Source organism: Vipera ursinii, assembly GCF_947247035.1.
Source record: "Vipera ursinii genome assembly, chromosome: 1".
NCBI lineage: Eukaryota > Metazoa > Chordata > Lepidosauria > Squamata > Viperidae > Vipera > Vipera ursinii.
This window is the reverse complement of record NC_139512.1, coordinates 121,926,281-121,949,879: the sequence shown is the minus strand read 5'-3', so window position 1 is coordinate 121,949,879 and position 23,599 is coordinate 121,926,281. Positions and strand designations below refer to the sequence as shown.

Genomic DNA, 23,599 nt, shown 5'->3' with positions numbered 1-23,599 from the left:
AAACAGGCCTCCAATTCAGGCTACCGATCCCTTTTAGCCCTAGGCTTGTCACTGCTTCTCTCTGCAGAGCACAAGGGAAGCAGGCATCAGACCTGTTTGCCTCATTCTTGGATGGCGTCCAGCGGCAACAGCCCCATTCAAAAAGAACTGGGAACAAAATGGCAAGAAGGCGCATCCGTGAGAATGGGTGGAACAAGAACTCTTGGCCAGGACATAAAAAAAAGTCCCGTCAGCGACAGGAGATAAGGCAATGAGGAGAAAAACAAGAACAGTTGGATATCTAACTGGGAGATCAGAATGGCCCTTTTAATAAGACGATGACTCCGACTCACTTAGAACTAAAGAATGTATTAGGAACATTATGGAAGGGCTTTGCCAAGGTGAGGGGTGTGTGGGGAAGAGGGCAGAATGCAAGGATTAAAGAGGAAAGAAGAGGAGGGGGAGGGAAAACAGCCAAAAGGAAGCTCCTGCATCCAGGAGAGTGACAGATCCTACCAGCAACTGATTACTTTTCTCGGTCAAGACCCAAGGACTTTTAATACCTGGCTTGGCAGCCTGAAATTTTAATATGTTTTCTGGGTTTAACATTAAGACGGACGGTCAGTGCTTAACTTGCCACATTTCTTTCTGTCACAAGGAGGTGGAATTGTCGAAAGCTAAGTAGATAGTGTTGATGCTGATAGGTGTACTTGGCTGCAAGGTGTGGGACATTATTCTCAAAATATTTATGTCATTTAGTTAAGACCTTCCACATCCAAGCCGCAGTGGCCCAGATTAGCACTACAGTACATGACCTCAGACAATAAAGAGTTTTCCCTGTCCCTTTGCTGGAATCGTTTGGTTATCCAAAAGATTTTTTTTGCAGCCTTGATATGATATGCTTATTTAATTCTAACAAGAGGCGCATAATCTGGAATTAATTGATATTTTGGAATGAATTCTGCTGTTTTCCTGCACATGATGGTTGTGACCCACTCAGGCCAGGAATCAGATGTTTTCTATTCTTTTTCTTTTTCCAAAAAGAAAGGCAGTCATTGTAAATAAGGCACTTGTACAATTTCCTTCCATGCAATCCTGTTCAATCCATTATGACCAGCATTTATTTTCATCTTAGGTACAAGTTAGTTAAAAAGAAAAAAACTTTTCCCACAGGATCCAAAAAAAATTGCTCACAATAATAATCTGACTGAAATTTTATGTACAGACCAGGAATTCCCTTCACAATTTTTTTTTGTTAATGCATTTATCGTGCACTAATTTGAAGGAGAAAAAGTTCTTGGAAATAAATCAACTGCTCTGTTATAGTTTGGACCAACGGACCAGATAAGAATATGCCTAACCTTTAAATCTGATGTTCAGAAATAAGAAAGGGCTGAAGAACCAGCATGCAAAATTATCTTCCGTAAAGATCCACATGCATCAGTCTACTCTTAAAAGCACAGTTGCATTGGCCAACCTAAAAATTGGTACCCCTACATGCAAATTGAAGTGCTTTCTTTGTTTTATAAGATTTGTCCTAAGTATAATTTCTCACTCTTTAGCATACTTATCATGAAACTGAAAATGAATTCACCAAGGCCATTTCTTTATATCTCATAACTGTAGCCACTTGGGTGATCTGAAATAGCCCTTCTTCTTTCGAAGCACAGGGATTTAGGATCTAAGTAGTTCATGCATCCATCTCAGAATTTTCTATTATTAATGATGTTAACCAAAATGTAGGACAAGCGAGTTGATGAGACATTAAAATATGTTTGTAAGGCATAACTGCTGGAGATTTGAAGAAAAAGATCTGCCTCTATTTGTATTACACAGCTCCTATCAGAGTGTACAAAGCTTCGTTATATAAAGTTTGGCCATTAGACCAACCCGTGATATTACTCTGCTTCTTCCTCAAGATAAAAGGAGAGAAGCATTAAGTTATGACTGCCCTCCAGTGAAGAAGCTTAAAAATCCTTTCCTGATCTGGTAGCAGCAGCGGTTCTTGAACAGATCAAAAGGGTCCTCAACACATCCCTCTAAATTAGGTCTGTCTATATAACTTTCACACTTTGGATTGGAAAAGCTGAAACAAAAGAATGTTTGTAGTGCAAGCCTACCTTGGGGACTCTAAGGAGTTAGGATGCATCATTCTTGTCAAACTCATGCACCCCATCCCCATCAAGATCTTCCATTTGGACACCAAGCGATTCACCTGTAATGCAGGTGAAAAACAATGTCTTGATCTGCGATATCTTCAGCTTGGAAACGCTTCCCAAATATGTCTGGAAGTCTCGGTAAATGAGATGTGAAATTTCCTAGGAAATCAGTTGTGAATGGACCAGATGCACAGGATCCTGAAAAGCCTGAGGAAATTAGCGTACAGACAATATGCCCAATAACACGGTGACAGATGCTGTAGCTGGAAATATTCCAGTGCAGGTGTGCAGAAAAAACATTATATCTGCTACTAAAAACATGATTTGTCCTTGTAATCCCCGAGAGCACTTCTTGAGGCAGGATTTCTGACATAAAAATTCTGGGTGGGCATCCTTGTGATGTCAGGGACATAAATCATCTGCTCTATTGAAGAAATGGCACATAGGGGTTTGATGGAAAATATTATTTATTATGAGAATACAGGTATAATCCTAATTAATTAAAGTGATGAAGCTAGGGTCCCCTGGTTCATAACTCACATTTGCTGTTTTCCTAATTCTTCTTGTCACTGAATCCATTCTCATTAAACATTTCCGCTTAAGAGGGTCTTCCCTGCAAGTCCAAGAAGAACTAAACAGCCCTATAGAAAGAAAAATGACGTGTGTGTGTGTGCGCGCGCGTGTGTGCATACAATAGTTGCAATTGGTAAAGCACTGCTGGACTGTGCAGGCTTTTCACATCACCTCTTTTGAGAAGGCCTGATTGGGGAAAGTAAACAGAAGGAGGCCTCACGACAAGAGAGCGTACCTGTATGGGGTGTGCTTATTTCAACACATTTTCTGAGCCCAGGTTCTGGAAAACGCCTGCTGAAGAAAAGTCACAATCATCTGAGCCGCGGCTGTGGCCTCATCAACCGGCAATTGCTGATAGGCCTGTGCTAAATCTAATTTAGCTAAAATAGTGCCCCCTTGCAAAGAAGCTAAAATGTGGTTGACCACAGGGACAGGGTAAGCGTGTTGCTTAAGGGCTTTATTAATTGTACATTTATAGTCTGCACATATGCTAATTTCCCTGTTGGCCTAAGTGGGGTGACTATAGGAGTTTCCCACTCCCCACCATCAACAGGTTGTAAGACGCCCTGTTCTATAAGCTTGTCTATTTCTGAGTCAATTTTATGTTTGAGGGCAAAAGGGACTCTTCGTGACTTAACCCTAATGGGGACTACGTTGGGGTCTAGCTTAAATGAGATAGGGGGGCCTGTGTACTGTATGTTCCAAGGGCAGAATCAAAAACGTCTGCAAAGTCCTCACAAACTGACGAAAGGTTTGTAGCTTGTGTCCGATTGATGCCAGTTATCTGAATGTCTAAGGCATCAAACCAATCGAGTCCCACAAGACTCGTTCTCTGCCCCCCCTACTACTATGACATCCAGGTGCCCATAAAACCCCTTAAATTTTACAGCCAAGGTGGCTTCTCCCTTAAGTTTAACTTGAGCATTTTGAAAGTCAGTTAAGATTATGTCTGAGGGCCTCAGCTTGGCCCATTTGTTACTGCGCCTGCACACAAAACTGAAGGTGTCCTGGGAAATAATGGAGACAGCAGAGCCAGAGTCCAATTCTATTTTACAAGGGACTCCTTGTAGCTCTACCTGCAGTTTGAGTTTAGGGTTGAGGGGGCGTCGAGTGGCATACGCTTCTACGGCTTCTACAAAACCCCACACTTAATGGACCCTGGGCCCAGGTACCTCTCCTGGTCAGATCTTCCGACTGGTGTTTGGGCCACCAGTCTCTCTGGCAAGCTCTGCAAACCATTGCGATGTGGCCTGTTTTGCTGCAGACCCTGCACGTGGCTGACCGGAATTTGCAATCGGCGCAAAAATGGTTGCCACCGCACCCTTTATATCTAGGTAAGAGAACTGCCTTGTAAGTGTGCTCTTGCTGTTTGCTGCTGCGATGCTGCGCATCAGTTTGCTTGTGGAGCTTGTTGACTTCAGGATCTTCCTCCTCCAAAGATTCCTCTGAGCGTTTTGCGTCCTCATGGTGGACCGTTTCTTCATGTTTTGTCATTTTGGCAGGCTGGACTGTTTGGACTGCACCCCCAGTGGCTTCATCTGCCATAACTTCATCTTGAGCTTCTGAGAATCTTAAGTTCGGTCTGGCAAATGCTCTTTGTTGGAGCGTTCGGTTCCATAGGCTGCAGACGAGCCGGTCTTGCAGTCGCTCCTCAAGGTTCGAAAATTTATAGAGGCGTGCAGCCTGCCTCAAGGCCGTGATAAATTCTAGTGCTGTTTCGCCAGGTTGCTGCACTCGCTGATCAAACGTGAAGCACCAGGCAATTTCTGACATCTTTAGCTGAAAATGTTCTCCTAGCTTCTTCTTGAGGTCCGCGTAGGAAATCGACTCTAGCGGTGTCAGAGTGAAGAGGTTTTCGGCCAGGTCGAAAGTGGCTGGGCCACACATGCAGAGCACCGTGGTGGCCTTCAGCCCATCTTCTGAGATTTGGCTTGCCCGGAGGTAGTTTTCTACCTGGGACAAGTAGGAAGACCATCCCTCTGGGTGCTTGACATTGAATTCATGAAGTCTTCTAACCTTCGGCATTCTGTCTTTGGCTGGTTCCTGCAGTTTTTGATCCTGCTTCCCAAGGCCCAGGGAATGAATCCACTGAGCACGTGGTCACTAGCGTGGCTTGCTAGCCGGCCATGGGGGGGAAATGCCTTTTCCCTCCAGGCGTGGGCTGCCTCTCCCCTAGTGGACTTCAGCTCTTTTTGGGAAGCAGGATCCCACCTTCATCGCCAATGTTATGTCGCGGGTTCTTCGTGCAGGAAAGAAGACGAGGCAAGTGAGTTCAGTAAAGCTCATGGTTTATTGCTTGCAGGATCTGAACTGAGAATTGGGCTGCAGCTTGCAGCAATTTATAGCCAGGCCCCCAGGTGGCAGCCAATGGGTTTAAAGCAACCATTGCCGCCTAGGGGCAGCCAATAGCAGCACTGGAGACCTGGAGTCTGGGTTGCTGGAGAGCCATTAGCTGCTCCAGCTTACCACGTGATGCTATAATTGAGCCCAATACATAACTATTATTGTTGTTGTTGTTGTTGTTGTTGTTGTTGTTATTATTATTATTATTATTATTATTATTATTATTATTATTATTATTATTATTATTATTATTGCAAGAAGATGTGAGGCACCATTCTGCTCCATTGTGTATCTTCCCAAAAATGTCCAACACACCTTTGGACTCCATTGGAACACCAGCACAGAACACCAATGTTTCTCTTTGGAATTTAAATAGCACATTTGACTTTGTGGAGCCACTGAAAAGGTTCTCAGGGACTCTCAGGGGTGCTAACTCTGAGAACCACTGCATTATGAAATAGGTATCTTAGAATGCTTAATAAAATTGAGTTTTCTGGAATTACAGAGGAAGGGAAATGTTGGCCTTTAAAAATGTACAGTTGAAAATATATGAAGAATCTAGATCATGCAAGTTATAACTTGGACTAACAGACAGTCTAGTTTGGGAGGCAGATCATTTATGTTTAACCATTTGCAGTCTAAGATGAAAAGTCACACAATCTTTCCTGGAAAATGGGAACAGGAAGGGAAACACACAAGTCCCTTTATATTGGAAGTCAAAGAGAAGGGAGAAAGCCATAGAAGCTGTAAAATGCAGCGGGCTTGGCTGCAAGCCAACTCTCTTGTCAATAGCAAATTATTTAATATTAAAAAAGAGAGAAAGGAAGAAATCATATTGATTTCATTCCTCATCATGGCTAACATGTTTGGTGCAAAGACAAAATGCTGACTCGTGAAACGGTAGCCTAGAGCTTGAAGCCTCAAGAGGGCAAGCTAAGATTGAACTAGAGAAATAATTGAAATGGTTTTACTCCTCTGAACACTCTTTCAGCCATGAAGCACTAGAATGGGTCCTGCTTACACTAAAAATGTAGACTGATACAGGGTTTTATAGCATTCCTTTCCATTTTGGGTGGATCTGGGAGCAGCCATTATCAAAATGTGTGTATATTATTCCAGTAATTTTTTTCGCTACAGGGATACAGTATAACTAAGTGGCTGGGGATGATGGGAATTAAAGTGCAACACATAAGGAAAATCTTGCAAAATGTTGGGGCATACATTTAGGGTTGATTTTGTTAATTACCATTTCCTTAGGTATGTTATCTTGGCAATTATTTTGCTAAGATATGTTGCACCTTTTTACAATGCTAAGATTTGTATGTTATCAGGCAAGAAGAATCCAAACAAAGCCACCATGCTAACAATGGAACAACTATGTTTGAATCTCTATTTTCTTCAAGGTTGTGGCATAACCCAGTTTATACCACAACATTTATAAGATTTCCTTTTCTGTTCACTGATATTACACAGGGCAGGGAATTCCTCTAATCCAGTGGTGGTATTCAGTTGGTTCGCACCACTTCGTCAGAACCAGTAGCTACTTTTTTGTTGTCAAGGCCCAGAATGGACTTCCAGAAGCGGCATCCACACAAAGAACCGGTTGTTCACATATTTCAATCCCATCACTGCTCTAATCCATCACTTACTTAGGCTCTTATGTATTCAGATATATCAGGTCACACCTGATGTGGTATGGTAGGAGGACAGAAATGTACAGAAACTATCAAGAAGGCCCATTACTAAAGAATCCATCCCTGTTGCTCCATCCCACCTTTTCATAATTTGGTTAGCGTTGACTATCTGTAGGGTCACTAAGAGTCAAAAACAGCTTGATGGCACTTAATGAATTAATCACACCTAGCATCTTGGAACGCGGTGGCTCAGTGGGTTAGGATGCTGAGCTTGTCGATCGGAAGGTCAGCAGTTTGGCGGGTCGAATCCCGAGTGCCGCGTAACAGAGTGAGCGCCTGTTACTCGTCCCAGCTTCTGAAAACCTAGCAGTTCGAACGCACGTAAAAATGCAAGTAGAAAAATAGGGACCACTACGGAGGGAAGGTAACAGCGTTCCGTGCGCCTTTGGCGTCTGGTCATGCCGGCCACATGACCACGGAGACGTCCTCGGACAAGCGCTGGCTCTTCGGCTTTGAAACGGAGATGAGCACCGGCCCCTAGAGTCGGAAACGACTAGCATGCATGTGCGGGGGAACCTTTACCTTTACTTTACCTTTAGCATCTTGTAGTTAGCTATATGAGGCCCTGAATCCCATTAATGTAGGACCCAAAGTCCCTCAGGATTATGCTGTTAATTGCACATTACAAATTTCTGGAAATATAATTGTGGCAGAAGGCTATTAAATAGTTTCTTCCTGCAGAATTCCTAAAATAGCCCCAAACGCTCTTCAGAAATACTATCACATCAGCAATTATGCCCTTTGTTCCTCAGAGGTCAATTTGAAAACAATTGAAGTACAGAATCAATTACAAGAGTTGCCTGCTTCTGCCTTAAAGGAAATTGTTGAAAAGAGAGGAAGTATGTCAGCCATGCATTTCATAGTCATGTTTACTGGCCCCCTTAGGCTACATTGCCAAGTGCATCATTGTTTCAATTAAAGAGAACTGCTCACCTGGTAGTATTGTAAGAACTGTGTACACATAGAGATAAACCACATTAACACGCCATTCAAAAAAAAGACAATAATAATCCTAGGAAAGAACAAAAAAAAAGACTAGAATATATATCCCCTCCAGAAGTTCATATTCAGATAAGGAGGGATCAGCACCGGACAAACCATCAGGCAGAAAGCAATTTTCTAATCAACAAGTCACCAAGGAAGAAACTATACCACTATCAAAACTGGCAGGGCAAGCTGCTGCATTTCATCAGGCAGCAAACCTCACACTCACTTACACTGATGATGTTACCTTGCTGGTCTTCAAGCAAACAGCTGAATGCTCAGGGGGCATTCAGAACACCACTGGGAAAACTTCATTACTTTAGGGCAGACATGTCAAACACAAGGCCCGGGGGCCAGATCTGGCCCACGAAGTGGTTTCATGCGGCCCGCGAAGCCATCCTGGAAACAGTGAGGGAACGGCCCCCGCTGCCTTGGCCCTGGCCCAGAGACCCTCCTCCTGCCAGAGACCCTCAGATCTGTCCCAGGCCTCCATAGGCACCCTTGATGCGAACGATGTAGAGCTGGCCACGCCCACCCAGTAGGCCATACGCACTCTAGCCACGCCCACCCAGTAGGCCACACCCACCCTGGCCACACCCACCCGGCCCCCTGAGGGCAACCGCAATGCTGATGCGGCCCTCAATGAAATTGAGTTTGACACCCCTGCTTTAGGGCAAAGCTGAACTAGCCTAAAAGTAAAAGCGGGGAGAGGGGAACCAACTGATCTTCACTGACTTCTGAACAAAACCTAGAAGAATCTGAAACTTACCATTTGTTGCCAATGTAAAGAAAAGGAAGGAAGGAAAATAATTTCTGAACCCAAGTGTTCCTTGTGACACAGCTCCCATTTTTGCTTTGCGTTCGTTTTTCCAAACACCTTTCATGGGTTATAACAGAATAAAACATATGAGGGAGAATGAAGTCAAGTTATGTTGGATAAAGTCTTGCCACCTTTTCTGTGGAGTCTTTGGTGCTCTCTAAGCTTGCTTGTTTTCCTGTAGATGTTTCATTACTCAACTAGGTAACATCCTCAGTGTAGCAGAGTTCAACCCTGAGCTACAAATATTCTCTTCTATTGATGCCTTATTCTTGCTGCAGCAGAAGGATTGGAGGGCCCAGTCATTTACTTTATTTTTATTTTATTTTAATTCCATTTATATCCCGCCCTTCTCCGAAGACTCAGGGCGGCTTACAAGCTTAGCAGTAGCCTTCATTCTATGTATATGCCTGCTTATTAGGGCTTTCACACACACACCCAAGCGGCATTATTACAAAGTCAGCTTAATTGCCCCCAACAATCTGGGTCCTCATTTTACCTACCTCGGAAGGATGGAAGGCTGAGTCAACCTTGAGCCTGGTGGGATGCGAACCTGCACTAATTGCAGGCAGCTGGTGTTACTTAAGGAGGCATTAGCCCACTGCTCCACCAAGGATCTCTTTGCCCGTCGTAGGACAAAACTATATTGGTTGTGAGTTAGAACAGAGGCAGGATAGGCTCAATAGGGGTGGTAGCAAATTCATTGGTATGGTTATCTACTCAAGGATGTGTAGGTAGCGTTTTAAGGCAGATGTGTGATAAGGTCTGTGCACATACCTCAGTGAGATAAACTTGGCTGTGTGAACAACACCTATGTGAGTGTGCTGCACAGCAAAGCAAATCCCCAATTGTTGATTAGTCATTAGGGCCCAATACAACATAATGATTTGGTAGGATCAGCAGTGTCCTCTAGTGTAATAGCAAAAGAATCCTTTCATTTTCCTTTTGCTGAAGCTTTAAAAGGGGAACAAAAAAAATCACACGGGAAATCCATGGCATACTCAAGAATTAAATTCAAGGCATCATCACAATGAATTTTTGATCTGAATGCTTTATTAAATTAACACTGTAACTGTGCCGTCATTCAGAGTTCCCTGTCCCTCAGGTTTTTTTCCCACTGGTTTTAACACCTGGGTCACTCCATTTTGGCACAGCTTTATTTTTTCCATGTCCAGATTTAAGAAAGATAAAAGATATCATCATGAAGGCCATTGGAAACATCACCATCCCACTGGCTGCTGCTCAAAGGGCTCCTTTTTTAAAAAAAATACATGCAATGAAGGGGATGTGTCTCTACTGCCAGCACATCACGTTACAGATGTGCATCGAAAGCAGCTGAGCCACTGTAGCAAGGAAGAAGAGCCTTCATGCTGCAAGGCAAACACTGCACAGAATGAGTGCAAGTAGATTCTCTTGCTATGCAGTGGTGGTTCATGCATCCGTTTGATGTGAATACTCAGAGTCTACCAAAGCAGGGAACCAACCTATGGATGGGTAGAGATTACAGATAGTCATCGACTTACAACAACTCACTTAATGACCATTCAAAGTTACAACGGCACTGAAAAAAGTGACTTATGGCCATTTTCCACACTTATGACTACTGCAGCAGCTTCACGATCATATGATTTATACTTGGATGCTTTGACAAGTGACTCACATTTATGATGGTTGCCATGTCCCGGAGTCACGTGATCCCCTTTTGCGAACTTCTGACAAGCAAAGTCAATGGGGAAGCCAGATCCACTTGACAACTGGGTTACTAATTTAACAACTGCAATGATTCACTTAACAACTGTGGCTAGAAAAGTCGTAAAATGGGGCAAAAACTCACTTAGCAAATTTCTCACATAAAGTTTGGGCTCAATTGAGGCCATAAGTGCTGCTAATCATGGACACCTTCACACATTACTCTCGCCACCATAACATCTCTCCCTCTTTCTTTCTTTCTTTCTTTCTTTCTTTCTTTCTTTCTTTCTTTCTTTCTTTCTTTCTTTCTTTCTTTCGCTTATAACAGAGCCTTGGTGGAGCAGTGGGCTAATGCCTCCTTAAGTAACACCAGCTGCCTGCAATTAGTGCAGGTTCGAGTCCCGCCAGGCTCAAGGTTGACTCAGCCTTCCATCCTTCCGAGGTAGGTAAAATGAGGACCCAGATTGTTGGGGGCAATTAAGCTGACTTTGTAATAATGCCGATTGGGGTGTGTGTGAAAGCCCTAACAAGCAGGCATATGCATAGAATGAAGGCTACTGCTAAGCTTGTAAGCCGCCCTGAGTCTTCGGAGAAGGCCGGGATATAAATGGAATTAAAAAATAATAATAATAATTGTAGCACATAGAGCCATGTTGATTTTCACTGAGAAACTGAAAAGAAAAGAAAAAGAATAATTTTTAAAACTAGTGGAGGAGGCAAGGTAATGAGAAATCCTACCTATCTGAGATCTGTTGCAGAAAACAGACTCTTGGAGGAGGGATTATTAATTTGTGACTGTAAGCAGGCTGGCATAGACAGTGGTTAATCCTCTAAAGTTAATCCTCTGTCTGATTAAAATATGAGGCCACACCCCTAACGGGAGATTTCTCTTACCTTCTCTTACCTTACCTCTCATTTTGAGTCTCCTGCCTACATCAAAACTCTACCAAATACTGTACTCGAGTAGTTTGGAGGTGTACAAGGAGGTACTTAAAGGTGGCTGCAACATACGGAACAGGATTTCTAGCAACAAATCCAAACTATTAAAGATGATGCTGAGATTTAGTTTTCATAATAAAGACTTAGCTCTTACGATGAAAAACCCTACATGTTTTTTAGTTCTCAGGGCTGCTCATGTAATTCTGTCCAAAGCTTCAAACCTCAGAATCTTCTACAAGTAGAATTTGCAACAATTGCCTTGTTTAACAACTGTTTGAAATTATGAAGATGCTAAAAAGGTAACTTTATAACAATGATGTCGGTGCAGCATTCCCAAGGTCATGTGATTGCGATTCTGCTGCTTCACAACCAAGTGAGTATTTATGACCTTCACAGTATCTCACAATCACGTGATCACCATTTGTGCGCTTCACAGACCGGCTTCCAACAAGCAGAGTTAATGGGAAAGCCAGCAGTAAAGTCACAAGCCATAGTCAAGTGATAATTCTTTTAAGGACTGCTTAAAAGGACTGCATAATCTTCGGCATCGTTTATTCTCCCAAAGAAATTTTAAATTATTCTCTAAGGTTGTTTAAAAAGTAAAGCAATTCAGTAAACATAAAAGGTTCTGCATTAACAAAAGGAAATTATTTAATAATTTATTTAATTATTTAAATTATTTAATCCTGAGGGATGGAGGGAGGGAATAGAATGACGGTGCTATGGCAGGTGATGAAAAAGCAATACAAAAGAGAAATCAGAAAAAAAGAAAAAAGTGCTAAGAAATCTTGATGAAAATTGTAGTTGCTTTTTAAAAAAAATTTCCCACACATCAACTGAAAGAAATTTACTTGAAAAGGAACAAAGCAATAACAAGAACATAAAGGTGGAATAGTTTTCTCTGACATAATAGATCTTGCAAATAGCTTTGCAAAACAGAATGATAGGTTTTAGTCAAAACAGAAAAGAGAAGCTTCCTCAGGAATAATGTTTATCAAAATCTTTATTTACGTACTTACTTCATTAATATGCTATCCAATTACAGGGGTTCTAGGGAGTTAACAATCTCATCATAAAATATCCATTAAAAAACAAAAAATGTTTAAAAACAAAACAAAATCATAAGGTAAACCCAGAAAGTAGAGAAGGTGTGTGCTTGTGAATCCTATTCCTAATTTGAGCATCACCTCCTCTTTACCTAGATATTATGTTGATATTATATACACAACAATGTAAAGTCACAGCTGCCAATTCTTTATAATGGTTTTGGCCTTCATACACTTCAAGTTCTTCCCAAGAACTTAGGAGGTCGTAATATATCAACATAGTAGATGTGCAGATCCAAGCAGTGTGAACTGTTGTAATTGACAGATGGAAAGTTTGTCAATGCCCAGATTTCCTAAGTGCTGTCCAGGATTTTTGGTTATGACAACTGGTATTGTCAACTGGGACCATCATGGCCGGTGGATGCCATAATTTCAACTTCAATTTTTAGATCTTGATATTTGTGATCTTCTCAAATTCTTTGTCTCCTATTCTACTATCACCTGATATTTCCACATCAACTATCCATGCTTTCTTTCTTTTTTTTCAATTACAGTTAAATCTGGTGTGTGTGATGAGCCAAGGCTTTATCAGTTTGTATTCGGAAGTCCCACAATATTTTAATCTGCTCATTTTTTATTACCTTTTTCAATTCTATGTTTCCACCAATTTTTCATTACTCACCGGCACATGATACGTTTTTACAGATGCTCCAGTGAATCGTTTTGGCAACTATGTTAATGTCATTTATAATCAGTTTGTATGATCCTGAATGAGCTAAGTATATGATTTACTGTTTCTTCTGCTTCTTTGCACAATCAGCAATTTGAATGATTTTTCAATTCCGGCCTTGTTTGCATTCATTCAAATAGCTTGCTCTTGAGCAACCAAAATCAAGCCTTCATTTGTTTGCTTTTAATGTTCCAGTTTTAAGTCATTGCCAGAATAACAGAATAATAGATTTGGAAGGGACATTGGAGATCTTCTAGTAGTCCAACCCCCTGCTGAAGGCAGAAGCCTTGTACCATCCCAGTCAAATGATCGCCGTGACCACTGCAGCCATGTTCACCCAGTAGGCCACACCTTCCTACCCCCGCCTGAGGGCACCACAATGCTGATGCAGCCCTGGCACTTTGAGATAAATAAGTGGGTTTTGGGTTGCAGTTTGGGCACTCGGTCTCTAAAAGGTTCGCCATCACTGCTATAGGCCACCCAACCAGAGGTAATAAAAACAAGAAAAAAGTTAAGGAAAGGATTGGTCCATTAGTGGGAAAAAGTGACAAGAAGGTGACAAGCAACAGGGAGAAAGCAGAACTACTCAACTCGTTTTTTGCATCCGTATTTACACAAAAGGAAAAAACAGTCCAACCTATCAAAAACAGTACCGTAAAAAACAGATTAGAAACACAAGTTAAGATAGGCAAGAAAATGGTAAGTGAGCACCTTCTCCACCCTAGATGAGTTCAAATCACCAGGACCAGATGGACTACACCCCAAGGTTCTGAAGGAACTGGCAGATCCTGGAGCACTGGGGAACTACCAGAGGACTGGAAGAGAGCTGATGTAGTTCCCATCTTCAAAAAAGGGGAAAAAATGGATCTAGGAAACCACAGACCTATCAGCCTGACCTCAATACCTGGGAAGATTCTGGAAAAGATAATCAAGCAACGAATCAGTGAACACCTTGATGCGAACAAAGTTATCACTAAAAGCCAACATGGGTTTGTCAAAAACAGATCATGCCAGACAAATCTTATTGCATTCTTTGACCAGGTGACAAAATTAGTGAATCAGAGGAATACTGTGGATATAATTTACTTGGACTTCAGTAAGGCATTTGATAAAGTAGACCACGACCTACTTACTTGATAAGAAAGAAAAATATGGGTTAGACAGCATCACCAACAGATGAATTCATAGCTGGCTGACCGGCCGTACTCAGCGTGTGGTCCTCAATGGAGCCACATCTACACGGAGGGAAGTGTGTAATAGGGTGCCCAGGGCTCTGTTCTGGGCCCACTGCTCTTCAACATCTTCATCAATGATTTGGATGAGGGGATAGATGGGGAACTCATCAGATTTGCAGACGACACCAAGCTGGCAGGAATAGCCAACACTCCAGAAGACAGGCTTAAGATACAGAAAAATCTTGACAGACTTGAACATTGAGCGCTATCTAACAAAATGAAATTCAATGGTGAAAAAAGTAAGGTTCTACATTTAGGCAAGAAAAACCAAATGCATAGTTATAGTATATGTGGTACCTTGCTCAATAGTAGCAACTGTGAGAGGGAACTTGTAGTCCTAGTGGACAATCACTTAAATATGAGCCAGCAGTGTGCTGCAGCTGTGAAAAAAGCCAACACAGTGGTAGACTGCATTAATAGAGGGATAAAATCAAGATCACATGAAGTATTAATACCACTTTACAATGCCTTGGTAAAACCACACTTGGAATACTGCATCCAGTTTTGGTCACCACGATGTAAAAAAGATGTTGAGACTCTAGAAAGAGTACAGAGAAGAGAAACAAAGATGATTACTATTATTATTATCTGCAAATTTGATGAGTTCTGCTCCTATCCCCTCATATAGATTATTTATGAAGATGATGATGAATATTGGGCCCTAGAATGAATCTTGAGGTAACCCACAGCACACTTCCCTCCATGTAGATGTAGTTCCATTGAGGACTACCTGCTGACTATGGTTGGTCAATTGTGAATCCATCAATATAGGACATTATCGAACACAACTCAAAAGAAAGAAGATGTATCTGAAATTGGATAATCTGATCAACTGGACATATTTTTTTTAAAAAATGACATGGGGGGCACAGTAGACTTTATAACTGATATCTTTTGAAAAGAAATGGTTTCCCTATGTTTTATTTTATCCCACAGGCCCAATATTGAGGACAAAGCAGTTCTGGTACACTGATTGTGTCTGTCTATTTATCCTTCTTTCTCTTCTCTCATACCCCTCCCATAAAGCGAAGGGGATCCTAATGATTCCTATAGCAAATGGGATGTCTCAAAGCAAAAAGGAAAGTCAGGCTGAGATTAACCAGAAATCAGTGAAATTAATTTCAGAACAAACCAATGAAGCCTCAGGGGAAAATGTGCCCAGCCTGTGTGCAGACAGATAAATCAGCATTCTTTGCTAGGATGTCAACTGCCTGATGCTAAATCAAGAGGATAGAAAGGAGGGAAGAATAAGTAGAAATCAAGGTTGCCCCCAAAGTATGCCATCTGGTGCCAGAAGTGTGACACCACCTGGCTTCTTGTTACTTTAATTGTGTGGACAGGCCAAGGATGTTTCTTGGCAAGGGGACAAAGCATTCTGCACAAATGCAAAGGTTAACTTGGCATTAACACAGAATCAGCTTTGAAGTTCAAAGCGGATTCTAGGCCTGGTACAAATTAAGGTTATCTTTCTCCCATTCTGTTCTTTCCTGGCGCAGAATAAATATCCAAGGTTGTTCTTGAGCATAGTGCTCTTAGTAAGAAGGAGAGTTCTATCAGTTAAGACTTTCAACCCCAATATAAATGCCTTGGCTAATCTGGTTGAACACAAAAGCTCCCTTATAATTTGAAAAGAGATTGTTCTTGTGCCAAAGAGAAGAAATCCCAGTCCAGCAGGAAGAATCTAGATTCTCAAAAGAACAGAATACTCTCATAGCCGGACCAGAGCACCAGAACTATTATTTCTTTATTCAAATTATTTAGTACTTGCCTTTTGGGATACACAATCTGTAAGTGTATGGCTTGTAAGTGTCTCTATATATAAGCACTCTCATGCTATCAATCTTGAGCAAGTCTCCAGAATCCTTTCTCTGGGGCAATGCTGGATAGGCAAGTGAAGAGTTAAATATCCCATACATCTACTGAGACTGCTCAAGCTAATAGCATAATTGCAGGAAATTAGCCCAACTGCATTGTGCCACCCAGGGGAAACATTCCTTGATTTCTCTTACTGTAGTCTTTATTAAGAAAAATCATTCAGAAACAACAGCAGATTGAGCTAAACAGGCTATAAATTGGCACAGAAGATGCCACTTCATGATTGCTTTTGGAAATTAAACACGCTAGTGTGAAACAAATCAGAATTAGCTGAGAGGGATTTTTTTGTGGTCAAACCTTGGGCATCTATAAAGCCAACCATTTCCCCCTACTCTTCTGAAGAAGAAAGCCAGACCAGCACTAGAAGAGCCTTGGCAGAGACAATACAATAATACTGGACCTCATCAGAGCCTAGCTCAGTATTGCTGGCACAGGATGGCAATAGCTCTCCACCATTCAGGTGCACATTTTGTTCCATCTGCACCTGGGGAAACCAGGGCTTGAACTTGAAACCTTTGGCATGCAACACATGAAACCGATCACTGAAGTATACATTAAGCGGCTCAGCAGGGACGGCTGATGGTATTCTAATTATGGTGTGAGTTTTTTAGGTGGGTTAGAATGTTGGTCAGCAAATCAGGGAGAAGAAATTTTGGAAATGTCTGCATTGGCTGTAAGTACCTGAGAAGGCAACAGGCCAATTACCTGTAGGTTTCCGTTTGCACACAGAGAAATGCTGCATATGTGGTGACAAGTGAAGTGATGAGTGTGGAGGATCATATTTGTCTGCTAATGACTCAAAGGCTGTTTCCCTGGGGGATCGTGTTCCCTGACACTCCCCCACAACCATGGATGGCTTAATCAGGAGAAAGAACAAGGTAGTTGGAGGCTGCCAAGAATCTTCTCAAATGTTTTCCTTGATCCCATCAAAAAGAACCCCACATCTTTCATTTTCTAGGCATTCCTGAAGGACATTCTGCAACAACACTTATTTGATGTGTGTGCTTTGTGTGTGTGTGTGTGCACGGACGCGCATGCGCATAAATAACTCTACATAGGATGTCCACAGCTCTACACTGGATTATACTAAAAGCCTTATAGATACTTTATGAGCATTTCAGCGGGTTCAACAGCTGCTCCCTTTGTAGGTTTTATTTATCTTGGCTTCATCCCAATCACAGCTGCATACCTAAATAAAGACCAGGTTATTCTCAAAGAGCCTTGATAGATAGGAATTTTTTTTAAAAGGAAGAGAGAGACAACTTGCTCATACTATATGGTTTTGAATCTGGACCTCCCCAAGTAACGGCAAATATGCCATAATGCCTTTCTACTTACTTCCAATGTTTTTGATGATATTTAGTCAAGGAAAAAAGAACTTCTTTGAAATATTTCAGGCGTTATCAACCTCTTGCAATCATTTGTTAACTGCTCTGCCTAGACTGCACATAATGAAGTATTCTGAGGTAGATTTTTAAGGCACACATAGTTCATTCATTATCACAAGGTCACTGTCTGTTAGATCTCTCATCATGATATGGCATACACTGACAGGGCACCTAAGACCACAGGAAAATTAAAATCTCCTGGGATCTTCTTTCCCATTGGTTGTAGGCAAGCTATCTTTCACATTAGCCTATTTATCAAACAGATTGTTTAATCGAGGAATGCCCTTAAACTTCCAAAAGGGATATTACCTGGGAGAGGGAGACAGATTATTTTTTATCCCACTTTTATTTATTTTTATAAATAACTCAAGGCAGCAAACATATCTAATGCTCCTTCCTCCTTTTATTTTCTACACCAGAGGTCCCCAACCTTTTGGGCACCAGGGACCCGTTCCGTGGAGAGAGGTTTTTCCATGGAGCGGAGAATACGTGGTTTTGTGTGCTGCCTGCATCCCACGGATGGCGCTTTGCTTGTTTGTGCGGCCCAGTTGCTGGCATGCTGCGGCCTGGTACTGGTCCACGGACCAGGAGTTGGGAACCCCAGTTCTACACAATAACTTCCGGGTGAGATTCAAGGTATTGGTAATGGTTTTTAAGGCCCTACATGGCATGGGTCCAGAATACCTTAGGGAACACCTGCTGCCAGCATCAACTTCCCTCCGCCCTGTGCGTTCCCACAGAGAGGGCCTCCTCAGGGTGCCACCGGTCAGAGAATGTCGATTGGTGGCCCCCAGGGGGAGATCCTTCTCTGTGGGCGCCCCGGAGCTATGGAATCGGTTACCGGTTGAGCTCCGGATGGCGCCCGACCTTCACTCTTTCCGTCGCGATCTAAAGACATTCTTATTTGAACAAGCCGGCCTGGCCTGATGGGGGATGGGTGGGGTTTTTTATTGTTATTTTAATATTTGTATTCACTGTTTTTAGTTGGGCATATGTTTAATTCCTTTTAACTTTTGTATTTTGTATTTTTATATATTTGCCCTGTTCACCGCCCTGAGTCCTCCGGGAGAAGGGCGGTATATAAATAAAATTATTAATAATAATAATAATAACAACCCTGTGAGGTGGGTTCAGCTGAGAGAGAGTGACAGGTCCAAAGTCACCCAGCTGGCTTTAATGCCTAAAGCAGAACTAGAACTCACTATCTCCTGGTTTCTAGTCTAGTGCCTTTCCTTAACCAATAGACAGAAGTTTTCTAGTGTCTAAAATCATCGCTAGATGTTCTGACCAATTATATTGAGGACTATACAATGGTTATGATGATGTATTCCAAAATGTCCAAAGTTGTGTAAACTACAGTATAACCCCAAATTTAGAACTGGCTGAGAAACGTGCTCCCAATTATATTTTAATTCTTTCCAGACTTCCTATGCCTGCTCATCTATTTTTATCCATTTAAACGTGTGGCACAGATAAGCGTGCCATTCTATTGCAGAAAGTAGGGAATCCTGTAATTCACTTAGATGTTTCTGAAGTAGCCAACAGAATACTTTCCCCACCCCCAGTTCGAACTACCTTGCGTGCCATTAACAAAGAGAGGGAGGATTGTGACGATGGGGCCCACTGCCAATGAAGCCACCGGGCCATGTGCCAAACAAACCAGTAGTACTTGAGAAGGATGCTTATAACAGAAGAAAAGAGTCGGAAGGGATCTTGGAGATCTTCTAGTCCAACCCCCTGCTTGAGCTGAGACCCTATATAGCACCATTTCAGACAAATGGCTGTCCAGTCTCTATGTAAGTGATTCTTGTCTCGCCTGTCTTTTACAGGTTGTCCTCGACTTACGACAGTTCATTTAGTGACCATTCGAAGTTAGAACGGCACTTTAAAAAGTGACTTACGGCCCTTATCACACTTATGACCATTTTTCACCCTTATGACCATTGCAGCATCCCCATGGTCACGTGCTTTACATTGGGATGCTTTGACCGCTGACTCATATTTATGACGATTGCCGTATCCCGGTGTCATGTGATCCCATTCTGGGACCTTCTGACAAGCAAAGTCAGTGGGGAAACTGCAGCAATTCACTTAACGAGTGTGGCGAGAAGAGTCGCAAAACGGGGCAAAACTCACTTAACACATTTCTCACTTAACAACGTCAATTTTGAGCTCAGTTGTCGTGGTAAGTGGAGAACTCCCTGTAGTTTCTTTTCTTTCCCCCCCCCTCCGGACAGATGAAACAGCCCCCACCCGCCCCCCCTTCACTTTCAATCCTGCTACTATGGTTTTCCCTCTTCCTCCGTACCTCCTTGCGCTACCTCGGATCATTCAGCTCCTGCTAGGGACGCGCAGCGTTTTTTAACGGGGGTCTTCAAACTCGGCCCTTTTATGACTCGTGGACTTCAACTCCCAGAATTCCTCAGCCAGCATGCCTGGCTGAGGGATTCTGGGAGTTGAAGTCCACAAGTCATAAAAGGGCCAAGTTTGAAGACCCCTGGACTAGAGCACCATCGAACGGGCCCGCTATGCCGACGCAACAAAAGGACGCCGCGAGGATGACCGAAGGCGATCCAGATGCCGCCTCTCCGCCTCCTCTCTGCTCAGACCTCTTTCCAAGCTGGAAGAAACTTCCCGTTTAGTTTCCCTCTTGCGCCGCCGCCGCCGCCGGAGTTCCCCCTCTGCCGACCTAGCCCTCAGCCCGCCCCCAGCTGCTTCCCTCGGCAGCTCCACACGCGCCGCCTCTCGTGGCTTGGAGCGATCCTCTCAGAGGAGTCTTCAAACTTGGCCCTTTTATGACTTGTGGACTTCAACTCCCAGAATTCCTCAGCCAGCATGCCTGGCTGAGGAATTCTGGGAGTTGAAGTCCACAAGTCATAAAAGGGCCAAGTTTGAAGACCCCTGCTCAGCCACGTCCTCCGGAGCGCTGCCGGACGGCTCTCTCTCTCTCTCTCTACTTACCCTTGGCAGCTGTTTCCTCTTCCTTTTGCCCGGCTGCTTTGGGGCTTGCTCTTCCCGCCTCAGGGGCGCCAAAGATAGCAGGGGGCGAGGGGTTCCCTCACAGCACCCGAGATTCGCCGTACATCCCATCCAACCAGGTCTCTCGCGGTGAGGATGGGCGATTCCGACCCTCAGTCTCTGCCCTGGACACCAACCGGGCCGCGAGGTTCAAGCCATCCTCCCCGCGCCCAGCTGTGCAAGCTCCACAGCGGGCACCACGGAGAGTGGAAGAGACTGCCTGGTTGGCTCACCCTCTGGGCTGCCGCTGCTGCTCCTCCCTCCTTCCCTCCCCTAGGCCTGCCTGAGGTACCTTTCTTCGTGTGGGTGCCTCTGTCTCTCCCCCTCCCTCCCCCCTCTCCCTCCCTCTCTCACACACATCATTACCCGCAACATTACACCTCAGGGAGGGAAGGCCATTGCTCCCAACCTAGGTGGCACCGTGCCTAGAGAGAGACCATGCACCAGCCTGGGAGATAGTGAGATGAAAGAGGATCTATTTTCTGACAGTATCCCAGAAGAAGCGGGGAGCGGGGGAGGAAAGAGTCCATGAAGCTGGCACATGTTACAGCTCCTGGCTCAGAGCGACAAAGAGAAATTGTCCCTGATTTAGAGAGAGGAGAGAGGAGAGGAAGGACGCAAGGGCGCATGATATTGGTGGGGGCGGAAAAGCAAGCTCTATAATGAAGTGAAGGATTGTCTGCTTCAATACCTCAGGAGTCTCCATGCCAGGCTGCGGGGGTGGTGGGGATGTACAACTGCCACCTCCCAAGGTGAATCGTTGGCAGTCTTCATAGGAACGGACTATACAGTAATATCTGCAGATGCTTCGTGTGTACAAACTATCCTCCGGTGAAAACTGAAATTGTTGCCTGCCCTTCGCAGAGCGGACAAACCCACTGCTTTGTGAGACAGCTGTTGATGTGCATCTTACAGCATTTTCAGTCATGTTGACTGATGTAGTGTTGCATTGCAAGCTGCCCAGAGTTCCTTAAGATGGGCGGCTATATAAATCTTTTAAATAAAATCTATCAGTCAGTACTTTGCTACATTTTTTAATTTGAATGCGAAAGGTTCTGCTGGATTAAAACTTCAAGAGCAGTTGACAGATGCAAAAAAAACAACAACATATGGCTTTACCTTACAGACAATCGGTTAACTAGTTAACTGATCAATAAAGATGTCTCTGAACCAAGCTCAACTCCTAATAACTATACCAATGCAGTTTTCTTAGCAGTGTTGGAGAAGTGGCTTGATATTGCTTTCTTTGGGGGCTTGTCTTTTTTAACTTCCTAGTCTAACCTACCTGTCAGTAATTCTCCATAATTTCAGACAAAATCCTTTCCAAGCTCAACCTGGAGATGTCCAGACTTAGAAAGCCTTTTGTGTGGAAAGCAGTGCTGGCTTATAGTCATGCTGCATAAATGTTTAATTCAATATGACAGTTCATCGATTTAATGAAATGAACTGCAGACCACAACAGCTTCAACCAAAATAAGTATTTAAAGAATCTCGGAATTCTTTCTTGTGTTATTAAGATTGACGAGTCTACCTAATATGCTAGAAATCATTATCAGAGCTGGAAACACCAGGGAGCCTCCCCAGAACAAAGCAATTTCATAAGTTGACAATAAGTTAACTAAAAATACTATTATTTTTGAAGAGAAGTGTCTTAATTTTGTTAACTAACTTCAATTAATTTTTACTTTTAACTGTCAGCTGGAATATGTCAAAGAAAGCAAAGCTGTAATAGAAATAAAGTGTATTCTGCATTGAAATACTGTAAGTGTTGTTGTTGTTGTTAGTTGCGGTCGTGTCCGACCCATCGCGACCCCATGGACAACGCTCCTCCAGGCCTTCCTGTCCTCTACCATCTTCTGGAGTCCATTTAAGCTCACGCCTACTGCTTCAGTGACTCCATCCAGCCACCTCATTCTCTGTCGTCCCCTTCTTCTCTTGCCCTCAACCTTTCCCAGCATTAGGCTCTTCTCCAGTGAGTCCTTCCTTCTCATTAGGTGGCCAAAGTATTTGAGTTTTAGCTTCAGGATCTGGCCTTCTAAAGAGCAGTCAGGGTTGATCTCCTCTAGGACTGACCGGTTTGATCGCCTTGCAGTCCAAGTGACTCGCAGGAGTCTTCTCCAGCACCATAGTTCAAAGGCTTCAATTCTTTGGCGCTCAGCCTTTCTTATGGTCCAACTTTCACTGCCATACATTGCAACTGGGAAGACCATAGCGTTGACTATACACACTTTTGTTGACAGGACTGTAAGCGTACAGAAGTACAATTGCAGGAGATTTTTTTTTAATCCTTTGTGTGATTGTTTAGAAAGAACACCAGAACATTTGCCCAGAACAACTCAGTGAACTTAATATTCGAAAATGGTGAACAAATATTCATTTTATTTACCTCTCTTCCGTCTTTCTATATTGGCAGCTTAAATGGATGGATGGATGGAGATAACCATTATTTTCTGCAGTCACATCACTTCATTTACCAATCCCATATAACCTCCAGAATAAAAAACAACAACAAAAAGTGTTCAGTAAGAGTTAATCTCTTCTTGCCTGGATGTGTAATGATTTACCATTCTTCAAAAAAGGTAAAATGAATAAAGACACTTTGAGTACAACTTCAGGAAAAGAAAAGAAAAAATTAAAAACACTTTTAAGCTCTTTCATCCAAAATAAGTCCCAGCCTAAAACATACAGTACAGGAAGTAACTGGTTGGCCTCCATGTTGTTTGAATAGGACTCCAGTTTTGCATTGGCAAAAGATTGATGCTTCAGTTAAAGAGAGTCTAGCTTTTTTGGAAAGTGCCTCTCGTTACATTACAGGCAGGAGAGTATACTCATTTAGGAAGTTGTGATGAGTCTTTTTAACTTGCCATTTCAAGCACAAGTGTGATGTTCTAACTCCTTGCTAAATGCACTTACATGTGCTGTTGAACCAACAGCTTTCAGCACCTACTTGTGAATGAACTTAGCGGAAGGAAGCTTTCCATCCTGTAGTAATCTTTAGCTGTAGTCTGGAGCACCAAGACTCAGGAGGAGCCCCTTTACAAGTAGTAACTTTAGATCAAGTGATGAAAGCAAGGATGGGAGTTCTCCAGTCCATTGGCTTAATTCAACCCTCCTCCAGTCCACATGGACC

At 43.0% G+C, this 23,599-nt stretch overlaps 1 protein-coding gene across 6 annotated transcripts in view; it reads right to left on the bottom strand.

The window, feature by feature from the left end:
• TNS1 (tensin 1) overlaps positions 1-20,701 on the bottom strand; it is a 402,998-nt gene extending 382,297 nt beyond the window's left edge. For 5 of the 6 annotated variants that reach the window (XM_083349831.1, XM_083349836.1, XM_083349838.1 and 2 more), the window contains exon 1: positions 20,413-20,701. In XM_083349831.1, the coding sequence (XP_083205957.1) occupies positions 20,413-20,541 (129 nt within the window). In that variant the 5' untranslated portion in view covers positions 20,542-20,701. The remainder of the gene's footprint in view (positions 1-20,412) is intronic. The other variant, XM_083349834.1, reaches the window with a different exon arrangement.
• Between the last annotated feature and the right edge of the window lie 2,898 nt (positions 20,702-23,599).